The sequence below is a fragment of the Staurois parvus genome, unplaced genomic scaffold, assembly GCF_062004578.1.
Source record: "Staurois parvus isolate SC_StPar_1 unplaced genomic scaffold, SC_StPar_1.0 ptg000530l, whole genome shotgun sequence".
Lineage (NCBI taxonomy): Eukaryota > Metazoa > Chordata > Amphibia > Anura > Ranidae > Staurois > Staurois parvus.
The window spans coordinates 12,822,718-12,835,998 of record NW_028318326.1 but is presented as its reverse complement, the minus strand read 5'-3'; the positions used below and the strand labels follow the sequence as shown (position 1 = coordinate 12,835,998).

The window sequence follows — 13,281 nt, the reverse complement described above, 5'->3', positions numbered from 1 at the left end:
ATTTGTTTGTGAAGGCCTGGAGAGTGAAACAATGAGTGTCTGCAGGTAAAAGGGAAGCATGGTGGAGGTTCCTTGCAAGTTTAGAGCTGCATTTCTGCAAATGGCATTGGCGATTTGGTCAGGATCATTGGTGTCCTGTATGCTGAGAAATACAGATAGATACTTTTTCTATCATGCCATACCATCAGGGAAGCATGCGATTGGCTCCAGACTTATTCTGAGGAAAGAGGAACAAGGATTCCTGGAAACTATGGTTTGGCCCCCACACAGAGCCCTGATCTGTACATCGAGTATGTCTGGGATTAAATGAAGAGAAAGCAAGATTTGAGGCAGCCTACATCAACAGAATATATGTGGTTAGTTCTCCAAGATGTTTGTTAAAAACCTACCTGCCAAGTTCCCTCAAAAACTGTGGGCATGAGTACCTTGAAGAATTGATGCTGTTTTGAAGGCAAAAAGTAGTCACACCAAATATTGATTTGGTTTAGATTTCTCTTCTGTTCATTTACTTTTCATTTTATCAATTGATAAAAATAACCTTTGAATACTTCTGTTTCTAAATGCATTCTTAATTTACAGCACTTTTTCAAGCCTGCCTAAAACGTTGGCACAGTACACTGTGTATATGTGTGTATATAGACCCTTTTTGTATAAGGATCATCAAGTATCCAAGTACAGCAACGTGTGCTGGGGGTCAGTTTACAAGCCAAAGGATCATCAAATAAAAAAAGTCTTGAAATTGTAAACATTTTGCATATTTCTGCATATCAAGGTTAAGATTAATTGTTAATATCACTAGTTATTATAATTTCTTCATATTCATCCAAACACAAAATAGTATTACATCAATGTTCATGTCCATCCATCTCCATCAGATATGTGCTCCAAGGAACTCCAAGGCTGGAAGGGTGTTGGTCCATCTGGTGACTCTTGATGTCTAGAGAATACACTGACACTTTTAGTTTTCATATTCTTTTTTTATAGGTATTATAGAAGTGTGCATATGATTTTGCTGTATATATTTATACACATTCACCTGGTTTATTATTTGTGAGTACTGCACGGCACTAATTTATATATTTTTTGTATTATCCATCTTGTGGCAACATGAGTGTCAGTAGCGATGCTTAGGTTCATGTTATTTCTGTATTTTTTGAGTTTTCACTTATAGAGTGATTGCACATGGGTCTTTTTTGTTTTATTTTAATTATAGTAGGTAAATTGTGCTTCTTATAGCAGATGATGAAATGTAACCTGTAGTAGGCAAATTATGTCTGGAATTGAAATGGTGGCATTTCCATTTCTTTTTATCTTTCTTACAGCATTCCCAGAACTGTGGTGCAGGCACAGGAATATTCCTACTGATAAATGCCTCTGTGATTATTATCATTCGGGGACATCGCTTTTGCCTCTGGGGTTCAGTGTATCTCGACGCACATGGGGAGGAAGACCGAGAACTCAGGTAATATTCTGATTCTTTCACACATGGGTGGTAATTACATTTTTTCTGTGCTGTAAGCAATAATCAACCCATAAGTATAAATAAATACGATAATAAACGGTAAATAAATATCCAGTGGCAAAGTGCAAATATTCACAATAAAGTGCTATTGAGGTGACAATTGTGAGCACACAATGGTGCTGATAAATCTGTATGTTGATCTATATTTGCATAAGTGTCCACGGATTATAAGTAGTAAAGATCCAGAATGGTCTCAGGGAAGTGCTCCAAACAAGTAATCATCCAGGTGATGTGCCCTGAATATGTTAAGATTACGCACTCACCAGATGCGTAATCAAAGTACGCATTTGTATGTATATTAGCCGGAGGTCCCCTTAAGGATATGAACAGCCAGGTCTGGTCAGAAAGCTCCCTTCCCCTGGGTCATCTGCCGCCCCTCAGCCGTCCTCCAGAATGGGCTCTGTTATCTTCTTTTTTTCCTTTTAATGTTTCAAAGCATTATTGTCTTTTCCAGTGAATTTGTTCTTCTCTAAAGGCAATAGACTGCTCTTTTCAAAGTGAGGTGCACTCTGCACGTGCGGTTGCTCCAGAGCTTAGTGAGTGAGATAAAGCTTCACTTTGCAAAAAAAATACCCAATCACCATGATATTATTTCATTTCAGCACTGTCACCTCATAACACAGCACACCGCCTGCCACCTCGCACCTCGGGGAGGGAAATCATGAGATCATGGGAACAGTAACAGTGAGCTCTGTTAGACAATGTATCTGGCTGTCCAGACATTAGAGGTTCAGGTGGATCCTGAACCTTCAGAAATCGTTGCTGGAGTTGATTTATCACTTGGAGTATTTCGATCTGCTCATGAACACAAATTAGGCCAGAGTGTTCCTTTTTCAGGAGAAGATTCATACTCTATAGTCTCAGTTTTGAATTCTTTAAATCAGAAGTCACTTTTGCATGAAAGTCTTTGGGCTCATGGAATAGCCAGTTACATTGCAGATTTTCACTTTGTATATCTGCAATGCAATATTCTGTCGTCATGGTACAAAACCGGTTTGGACAGGCTTATTTGGTTGAAGCCATGTACAAGGCTATTCCTGGCTTGGTGGCACAGGAATCCAACTCCGCTTGTATGTGAGCACCTCTTTTTTGCTTTTAAGCATCAGTCCACTGTTTCAAAAGTTTTAAGCTTGTCACTTAGGCTGGTTGAATCTTAACCGGTTCAGCAGGGACCGGTCGAGATTCGATCCATCTATGGGCAGGCTGATTGTAACCAAGTCGATCGATCAACTTGGGTACAAACAACATGTCGGATATTTAGCACGCTATCAATAATCTCTCTTCAGGGATGGCTCCCCTGCACCAAACCCCCCAGCCCCCACTGGGAGAACACAATAGCTCAGTTGGAGGGATTTCCCCATCAACATTCACTGATTGATAGGGGAATCAAGGTATTCTAAATTGCTTAATCTAAGGCCTGCCTTAGTCTTGTTCACAAGTTTTCAGAGTTTTAACAGGTGGACGTCTGCTTCATATGTTGCCATCTTCAGGCATAAAGCCCTTTAGGCAGCTGTAGGCAATCCCCATTAGCTTGTTATTACATTGGACTTGTTAGCGATTGTTTGCTGTTTCCTGTCCTTGCCCCTACCCCACCTCAACTGGACTGCATTTGGATATCCTGTAAGGTTGAGTTCCTGTGTCTCTTAAAAGATCAGAAGAAAATAGGATTTTTATACTCTGTATAAATTCCTTTTCTTGGAATCTGTTGAGGATTCCACCCCTCTGTCTTCATAAGCATGTCCTTAGTTCTCCTTTGCTACGAAACTGAGGCATGCTGATAGTGCAAGGGCCTATATCCTGGATTAATCTACAGGATTTTTTTGGGGGGGGTTCCCAGTGTCCAATATACTTTTTAAGCAAATTTTTAAGACTTCTGTGCCCCTCAATGGACTCCAAGAAAAAGATTTTTTTTTCTTGAGTAAAAAAAGTCTATTTCTTTATTGTACATCACAGGACACAGAACAGGCCATAATATAATGACTATGTGGGTTATATGCCACCTATAGGTGAATAGACACTGGCCAACCAATTAAACAGGAAGTCCTCCCCTATATAACCCCTCCTACACAGGACGTTCTGCATGTGCTCTGTGAAGCATACTGGGAGGTCTGGAATGATTCTACTGAGAGTCAAGGGCCTCAATCTGATCCATTTGAAAAGCTGTTAGCCAAAATGGATGGTACCTGAGCCTTGCTGGATAAGTAGAAGAATTCTAGAGATTTTGCCTGTAATGTGGCTTTACAACGCTGGGCCCTGTATTTTCATAACCCTGTGCAGTTTGGTCTGACCAAGGCCAGCAGGATACTATACGGGTCCAAGGCAGTGGTCCTCATTTAAAACGGGGGATCGAGTCCTTGAAGGTCTTTAAGACAAGGCCCGTCATGATGGGTGACGGTTTGGTCCCTGGCTAAAGTTCAGGGGCCTGCTGCGGGAATGGTCAGTGCTCCTATACAGTGGGGGAAATAATTATTTGATCCCCTGCAGATTTTGTAAGTTTGCCCACAAAGAAATTAAGAGTCTATAATTTTTATCATAGATGTATTTTAAATGATAGAGACAGAATATCAACCACAAATCAAGAAAAACACAATACAATGTTATAAATTGAGTTGCAGATCAGTAAATAAAATAAGTATTTGATTCCCTACCAACCAACATTAATTCTGGTTCCCACAGACAGGCTATGTGCTCATGTGGTACCCTGTTAATTTAAGAAGGTGCTTCTAACGACAACTTATGTGTATAAAAGACACCTGTCCACAGAATCGCTTTACTGGGCACCACCATGGGCAAGACGAAAGAGCTGTCAAAGGATGTCAGGGTCAAGATTGTGGACCTGCACAAGGCTGGAATGGGCTACAAGACCATCAGCAAGAAGCTTGGTGAGAAGAAGACAACTGTTGGAGCGATTATTTGCTTATGGAAGAAATACAAAATAACCATCAGTCGCCCTCGGTATAGAGCTCAATGCAAGATTTCACTTCATGGGGTAAGGATGATCATGAAGAAAGTGAGGGATCAGCCCAGAACTACATGGGAGGAGCTTGTGAATGATCTCAAGGCAGTTGGGATCACAGTCACCAAACAAACCATTGGTAACACAATATGCCTCAATGGATTGAAATCCTGCAGTGCCCACAAGGTCCCCCTTCTTAAGAAGACACATTTCCAGGCCCATCTGAAGTTTGCCAATGAACATCTAAGTAATTCCGAGAGGTATTGGGAGAAAGTGCTGTGGCCAGAAAAGACCAGAAATTAGCTATTTGGCATTAACTAGACTCACCGTGTTTTGAGGACGACCGCTGACTATGACCCTAAGAACACCATCCCTAAAGTCAAGCACGGAGGTGAAAACGTTTCGCTTTTGGGCTTTTTCTCTGCTAAAGGTACAGGCTGACTTTGCCACATTAAGAGGCTAATGGATGGGGCCATGTATTGTAAAATCTTGGATGAGAACCTTCTTCCCTCAGCCAGAACACTGAAGATGGGTTGTGGATGGGTCTTCCACCATGACAATGACCCAAGGGAACAAAGGAGTGGCTTAAGAAGAAGCACATTAAGGCCATGGAGTGTCCTAGCCAGTCTCCAGACCTTAGTCTTATAGAAAATTTATGGAGGGAGCTGAAACTTCAAGTTGCCAAGTGACAGCCAAGAAACCTTTCAGGATAAGTCCACCTTTGGAATATGTTTCATGTTCCACCCATTTTTAGGGTGGAACATGGAACGTTTCCATAGCTGCAGCTGCGCCTGCTGCCCCACTCCCTCTGACAGTATGGGAGAAGTCTCCCCGTACTATCTGTCAGATTTGAAAACAGCATCCACATGGCCATGTCACTCATTCCTGGAGCTTTGAGCTGTGTGGTTTGCCCTGAGATATTGAACAACCAGGCTTCATGGTTGGCCAGTCACGGTCCAGTCCGACAATGCCACAGCAGTGACATACATCAACCTCCAAGAGCTGTACCAAGGTTAATCACATTCTGGCTTGGGCAGAAGAGCATGTTCCAGTTCTGTTAGCAGTATTAATTCTGGGGATAGAAAATTGGCAGGCGGACTACTAGAGTCGTCGGCAGTTGTTTCCGGGAGAATGGGCTGTACATCCCAAAGTGTTCTCGGTAATCTGCCAGCGTTGGCTGTGCCTGGACATAGATCTATTGGTGTCCAGGTTCAACAACAAGGTGGACAAGTTTGTTTCCCTCTTACGATAGGGGTGGGTTCTTCAGTAATATCGTGGGATCAGTTTCCCTAATATATGCCTTTCCCCCGATTCAGCTAATCCCATGGCTATTACGCAGGATTTGAGACGAGGTGATTCTGGTGATATTAGTGGCATCAGCCTGGCTCAGGAGGACATTGTCAGGCTAGCAGTGGGCGATCCATGGCCTTTGCTAGATCGGCCAAACCTGCTGTCTTAAAGACCTACAGTATATTGCACGCAGCTTTATAGTCTCTGAATTTGACAGCATGGCTGTTGAGACCCAAATCTTGAAAGAAAGGGGTGTGTCAGACTTGGTTATTCACACAATGTTCAATGCTAGGAAGCTGGTTTCTAGGAATATTTATTATAGAACTTAAAAGGCATATATTTCCTGGTGTGAGGAACAAAAATGGCACCCCCGGAAATATTTGATTGGGAGAATTTTGTCTTTTCTCCAATCAGGAGTAGAAAAGAAGTTGGCTGTTGGTACTTTTAATTGTCAGGTTTCAGCCTTGGCTGTTTTTTTTTTCCAAAGACCGTTTGCTTCTCACTCTTTGGTGTGAACTTTTTTTTTTACAGGGAGTGATGCGTGCTGTTCCTCCTGTCAGACAGCCCCTGTGTCCTTGGGACTTAAACTTGGTCTTGGCAGTTTTACAGAAACCACCCTTTGAACCTATCAGGGACATTGTTAGTTCTAACTCGAAAGGTTCTGTTTTTGGTGGCAATCACCTCTGCAAGAAAGGCACCGAAGTTGGCAGCTTTTTCTTATAGCGAACGATTTTTGGTTTTACATCAGGATAAAGTGGTGTTATGGCCTCATCCGTCCTTTTTGCCAAAGTTGATTTCTAGTTTTCATCTCAATCAGGACATTGTCTGCTTTCATTCTTTCCTAAGCCTCAGTTGGCAAAAGAAAGATATTTGCTTGCCCTGGATGTGGTTCAGGCAATAAGGGTCTTTTTGAGAATGATAAAACAGATTAGAAAGGCTGATTGCTTCGGGTGAAAGCATGCTCTACCAGGAGTGTGGGGGCAGCTTGGGCTATCCGCCACCACCAGGCTTCAGTTGCTCAGGTTTGCAAGGCTACCACATGGTCTTCGGTTCATACATTCAGAAGGTTTTACCAGGTGGATGTCCGAGCCACAGAGGATGCTGCCTTTGGCCACAGTGTTTTGCAAACAACTGAATAGCTCCTTTTGGAATGTTGACAGTGGTTATTGTGATGTCACCCACCCTTCAAGGTTTTATTGCTTTGGGTTGTCCCACATAGTCATTATTATGGCCTGCTTTGTGTCCCGAGACGTACGATAAAGAAAATTTGATTTTTTCTACCTACCTGTAAAAACCATTTCTTGGAGTACATCATGGGACACAGAGGTCTCTCCCCTCTTTCTGGATTTTCATTGCTTGCTACAAAAACTGAGTAGTACTTCCTGTGTAGGAGGGGTTATATGGGGGAGGACTTCCTATTTGATTGGTCAGCCAGTTTCCATTCACCTATAGGTGGCATATAACCCACATAGTAATTATTATGGCCTGCTCTGTGTCCCGTGATGTTCTCAAAGAAATTGATTTTACAGGTAAGTATGTAGAAAGTCCAATTTTTACCTACTAGAGATTTTGTAATTCTGTTAGGCCTATACTGTATGTAATTTACACACATCTACGACACTGCACAGCCACACAGGCAATACGTATATCTTGATTGAGCCCTCAGTTTCTAAGACTGCCTGCTATAATATTAGAGTAATTTTGGATTTTATATATTCAAATGAATGGTGGCAAAGCCACACTGAGGGGGATATTTGACTCGCTCACTGGCATCTTATAACCATCAGGAAATAAAGCTGTCAGCTTTCAACCTCTATTCATAACTGAAATACAGATGGTTATAATATAAAGGTGTTTTTTTTTTGTTTTTTGTTTTTTTATCTCCACAGGCGTGGAAAACCTCTGTACATTTGCAAGGAGAGGTACAACATGCTGGAACAGCAGTGGGTGACACACACATTTGATCACATTAATAAGAGGTGGGGCCCCCATTATAATGGATTGTGAACATCGGTGCAACTACAGATGGAATCTCAAGAAGGGCTTTCCAAGGAGAGGGAAGACCAGCTCAAACCTCGCCTCTACAGCTACTTAGTTCACTAGGTGCTGTTATGCTAATGCAATGCATCCCCAGCACTGGAGGAATAAGGTACAATAAAAACTGAAAAAATGTACTTTTCTACAACCCTGCAAAAGAACACTATGACCTGCATTGTCCAGAAAGCACAACGAATAATGAATGTTCAACTCGCTTTACGGCTTCCTTTGTGTAAAATTTCTTTGTAGTTTTTGTACATTTTTTCCTTTTTTGCTTGCATCCTTTATTTGTGGAGCTCTGCAGTGAGTGGAGGCTTACTGACACAAAAACTGCACAGGTCAGTAAAACAGGCCCACATCACTCACCAAGACAAGCCAGCAGAGGATGGCAAATATTGTGGACATTATGTGCTGTGACTTGTTAGCATTTTAAGTTTGGCTGTTAAGCCTTACCTTTTTATTCTAATCATCCTTACATAAGCGATTGCTTAACTGGACTAGGTTAGTGTGGCGGATTGTGTTAATTAGAATTGCTAAGTGGGACTGCACTTTTAAATGTTACATAAGCTCACTTTAGGCCAAGCTTGGGTGTCTGCAGCCAACCAGTACTAAAGAGGTGGAAAAAAAAAACCCAACTAGCTGCAGCTAAGCATACTGGGTTTTGTAGTCCCTGAGTAACTGGAGGCCGTGGTTGTCCAACTGCGCTTTAGATTATTCTATTGTGTGTTATCAGTCCTATGTTTTTGTGTGCGCGTGTGTTAATATGTAATGAGAAGTTCACTGTAAAAAAAAATTTTTGTTTCCTGTGAAATATTGTATAGTTACAGATGGTATACAGATGTTATAACAGAAACCTTTTAAATTGAAATGTAATCATATATAAATACATCTGTATGTGTGTATAGAACACAAAAATACATACATTCAGGGACATTTAAAAAAAAAAAAAAAAAAGTGCGTTATTTGCTAAGAGTCTGTTTCTAAAGCTTTTTAGGCTTGGTGAAAACTGAATTTTTTCTCAGGAACTGAAGACTCTCACTTGATATATAAGAGCTGTCAGATACAATGTGACTAGAGTGCTGTTCTTTTCTTTTTTATGAATCCCATCTTGTTTTATTTCTGTGCTTTTCTGCAAGGGTGGGTCTCATTACACACTATTGTATCACACTAGATTTATATGACAACACCGGCGATGTGCATCTTATTTAAGAAACATGGCAGAGAAATTTTATTTGAAGTATGTGCATTCTTCCCTACCAATCATACGTACACATGAGTGTCAGTGAGACACATTATTAAAGTAGAACTCCAAACCAAACTGATTGGTGAAGGGCTAGATTCTTTCTAGTGTGTCCTCTTAAGCGTGATGCAGAGAACACACACCAGAGAGAGGAAAACGGGACTATGGTTCACTCTAGGGCCGTGCCCTGGCTAACAAACACAAAGTGACAGTAATGATATTACGAGGGTCTAACTCTTCCCTAAATTGTAAACACAAAGAAGCAAACAAAACCTAAAAGCTTGGCCTCAAGTTCCACTTTATTTAGCCTATAAATGAGTCAGTCTCCAAAATAATTGGTATTTAACAAAGTGTTTGCCTTTGTGGTAGATTTACTAACACATAATTTAAATGGAAAAAAAAAATAATAATTTTGAGAACATATCCAGAGTGAAACGATTGTTTTCATGGCCTTGGGGCTTCACTAAAAACACCAAAATTGTAACTATTAGTACAGGACTGTAGTATCAGCTGCAAGAAAAACAATGTTTTAGGGCTGGTTCATACCATGCCCGCACATAATTCACACAGGAATGTGCTGTGTATTCCTTTGCAATTCACATGCGGTTCTGTGCAGTGTGATTTCAGCCCATTCATTTTGAATGGGCTAAAATCACACCGTACCTCACCAAACGTAGTAAATGCACTGTTTTTTAAAATGCACTGCAACCAGATTGCATGGTACAAAAGTACATGCAATCAGGTGCTGGCGCAAACACTACATTTGCGACCTGCGTTTAGGGTTTCATTCATTTGTATTGACACCTGCTGCAGATCTCAAATGCAGTGCGTTTTGCATGCAGTCTTGATCGCAAAGGAGCGCTAAGTGCATTCCTGTGTGGGAATGGTGTAAACCGACCCTAAATGGTCATTCTTTGGGTATCTAAGAGGCAAATTGCCAATTGTGAAGGCTTGAGCACACATTTGTATAGCTTGTCATGACATAGCCATTCATTGGAACATGCCAGCTCATTTGTGCACACAGACAGCAAGGTATTAACAAATGACTTCTTCCCGCCTCTTCATATAATATACATGTGCATTTCAACAAGAAAACAGATGCTGTTATTAAAGATCAGTATACAAAGTTGTAGTCCAACCATAAATGATCAGTCCAATCTTGCACTGTATGACTAGCATACTATGACCTAATTTTGGACAGGTATACACAGTAAGCTGCTTGTCCTTATTAGCCCACATATACAGTAGCTGCCTTTAAAGGTTCAGTATACCCAAAAGTAATGATACCTCAGTTATAGTGGAATCTCACTGTAATGTGAAATGTAATTTGGTTGCCGAAAAAAAGGATTGGCTTGACTGTTTAAAATGGGAGGTCAGCAGTTCACATGATGTCAGTTTTCTTTAGGGCCATTTGGAATTAATGGACTGCCTTGATGCATTGCATGTCAACACGTGACAACAAAGCAAAAGAACAGCAAAGTGAAAATGGGCCATTAAGACTGAAAAATCTATATAGAAGTTTTAGCAACTTTTCTATATAGAAAATTGAAAGGATAGAGGACAACTGGGGAACTACCTTTATTATTAAATATATATATATAAAATATATAATTTGTTGTTTTTTTTTTAAAAGCAGGGCAAGAAGAAAAAAATGCAACTATGCTAAAGAGAGAAATTTGAAATGACCTGTTATATATTACCTGTTGGGAACTGGCTGAGCATTCAAAGATGATTAATGTGAGGGTGGCAGTGGCTGCTATATTTTACCACACAATGTGCATTGTTTGTCTTTACATAATCCCGAGTTATTCAGCCTTGAGGTTCTGAAGTTCTTCTGCAATATATTCTTGTATTCAGAAATCCAGATGGCTCCTTTTTGGCATGTAGAAAAAAGTCTTTTAGAATGACAATCTGTGTATATATTGTCTCCTTAAAGAGGACCTGTTATACATTTACTTTCTTGAGTAAATTACAAGATGCAGATACCTCCCCTCTGTTCTGCTATTATTTTCAGTTCAAACAAAAATGTGGTATTCTGGGAGTGGAAGGGGTTATACTGGGCTGTTCTTACAGCTTTGTTTTGCCAGTGTCCAATCTCCTGAAGACTGCAGCTTAACCCAAATGTACCTGAATACTCTCCCTGTGTCCTGTAGAGGAAAATAAAATGGTTTTATGGTAGATCAAAAATCCATTCTTTTCCAGATTTAATGTTTTCCATATTTAAAAGATTACTCTTAAGGTTTTTAAGGTACAAAGACACTGTATGACTGCCATGTAATCTCAGTTTTTGGATGTCTGAGAATCCTTATTCCTCACCCGCAAGCTAATGGATCTTGTGGTAAAGGTTTATTTCCAAGCTGGCAAAGGCCGTAAGTGAGCTGTTTGATATTCATTAAATTCCTAAACACAAATGCAGTCAACCTATAGGAGTCTTAAAGTAATAGTAGACTCATTAACAAAACAAAATTCCTGCTCAGAGGTAATATAATGTGCTAGTATGCATTGCATACTAGCACATTATGAAAGACTTGCCTTAGAGCGAAGCCCTCTAGTGGCATGCTGTCACCGCTGCCAAAGGCTTTAACCTTCACCCAGTCTTACTTCCGGGTTCTCAGGCTTCAGCTTCTTGAATGACCGAGCCGCCGATGACATCATGTTCTTGGGAGTTTCGGCCAGGGCACCGGTATGCTGTGCCTTCAGAGCAAATGTGCTGGTATTTGCACCGGCTGCTGCTCTGTAGAATATCTCCTAAACATTGAACATTTAGGAAATATTAATTTTATCTACAGATAAGCTTACCTGTAGGTAAAAATATACAAAGTCACTTTACTACCACTTTAACAAATATAGGTATTATCCACCATAATGCTGACGTATTTCTTAAAGCCGCACCCTCCTGAAGTGAACCTGACCTCTTTACCTTGCCTTCTAAAATACTATTTACCTGGCTGTCATGGTAATCCAATGTGTTGAATATTTTTGAAATCATTGACCTGAAACAAATGTGCAGATCAGTATTGACATCATTCTGAATTTCTAATATACATGCTTCTTCCAGATCAGTGACTGAAAGTATTGAAGGCACACACAGCTAGGTATCTAGTATTAACTAGCAATGACAGTCCCTGTGTTGGTCAATTGTTTTGTAAATATCATCTGACTTTCACCCCCTTGGCTTTCAATTAGCTCCTGTTCAAAAAGTAAACAGGGTTTCATCATAGTGTTTTCATATTTTTGATGGTGGTTCAGAAGAATTATGAAGTGGCCTACAGTAATCAACAGTCACTGATTTAAGGTGGATGGCTTTGTGGGTTACAAACATGAATCATAAAATCTAGATTTTGGTTACTCCTGCATTGGATGCATGCTGCTTATCCAGGCATCCCTTCCTCAGTTTGCTAAATATCTTCTTTTCATCCTCCTTTATATTTGTTAATCTGGCTTTGCAGACTGAAACGGTCCTGTAAAAATAATATAAAAGTGTGTGCGTGTTTATTTCTCTAAATGTATCTGTGTGCTCTGATGTTTGGATGGTCATTAAAATACAGTACATTACTGTAGCAGCTAGCTTGATCTTTCTAATACATGAGAAGTGTAAAGCAAAATTTAACAAATGTAAGATATGTTAATAAAAATCTCCAAGTATCCAGTGCTCCCATTCATTCTATTATATATGAAAAATATTAAGAAATGGACCTTGACAAATTTAGTACATAACACACCTTTCAGTGCATCTCATAGGTGTACTTCAGGCAAGCAGCTGAATTGAAATTACATACACATGGTTATATTACTTGCCTAATAATTTGTAATTTTGTTCTGCCAGTTTTGTGTTCCAGGGCAATGAATATGTCACCAGTACACTGGGGATCTCAAAAAACAGTCCAGCTTTCACATCAGAGCAAAAAACTGTTTTGTTTTGGGGCCACACAGGATCCTTTCATCTGGCATGTGATTTGATAAAGGTGTCCTGCGTGGCTGTGAAACGTTACTAATTTTTGCTGTGATGTAACTATCAAATCAAGCAGTGGACCCTTTTTGGAGGTCCCTTGTGTGCTGGTGATATATCCTTTTCTCTGAAGGTGTCCAATCTCCAGCCAGTGTTCAGTCTAGCACCCACTTAACTAACAGTCATTTCCAGGAATGTGTTTGTTGGGAATATTTCTCTAGTTTTGTGTTCCAGACACCCCTGCAAGACAGTACAGCAAGATTCTTGGCCTGCTGGTTTAGCAATGA

General features: G+C 40.3%; 1 protein-coding gene across 4 annotated transcripts in view; it reads left to right on the top strand.

Moving 5' to 3' along the window:
• Positions 1-12,690, top strand: part of LOC149451646 (E3 ubiquitin-protein ligase UBR3-like) — a 207,428-nt gene extending 194,738 nt beyond the window's left edge. For all 4 annotated transcript variants that reach the window (XM_089690539.1, XM_089690541.1, XM_089690540.1 and 1 more), the window contains 2 exons: positions 1,323-1,462; positions 7,658-12,690. In XM_089690539.1, the coding sequence (XP_089546665.1) occupies positions 1,323-1,462; positions 7,658-7,775 (258 nt within the window). In that variant the 3' untranslated portion in view covers positions 7,776-12,690. The remainder of the gene's footprint in view (positions 1-1,322; positions 1,463-7,657) is intronic.
• Positions 12,691-13,281: the final 591 nt, after the last annotated feature.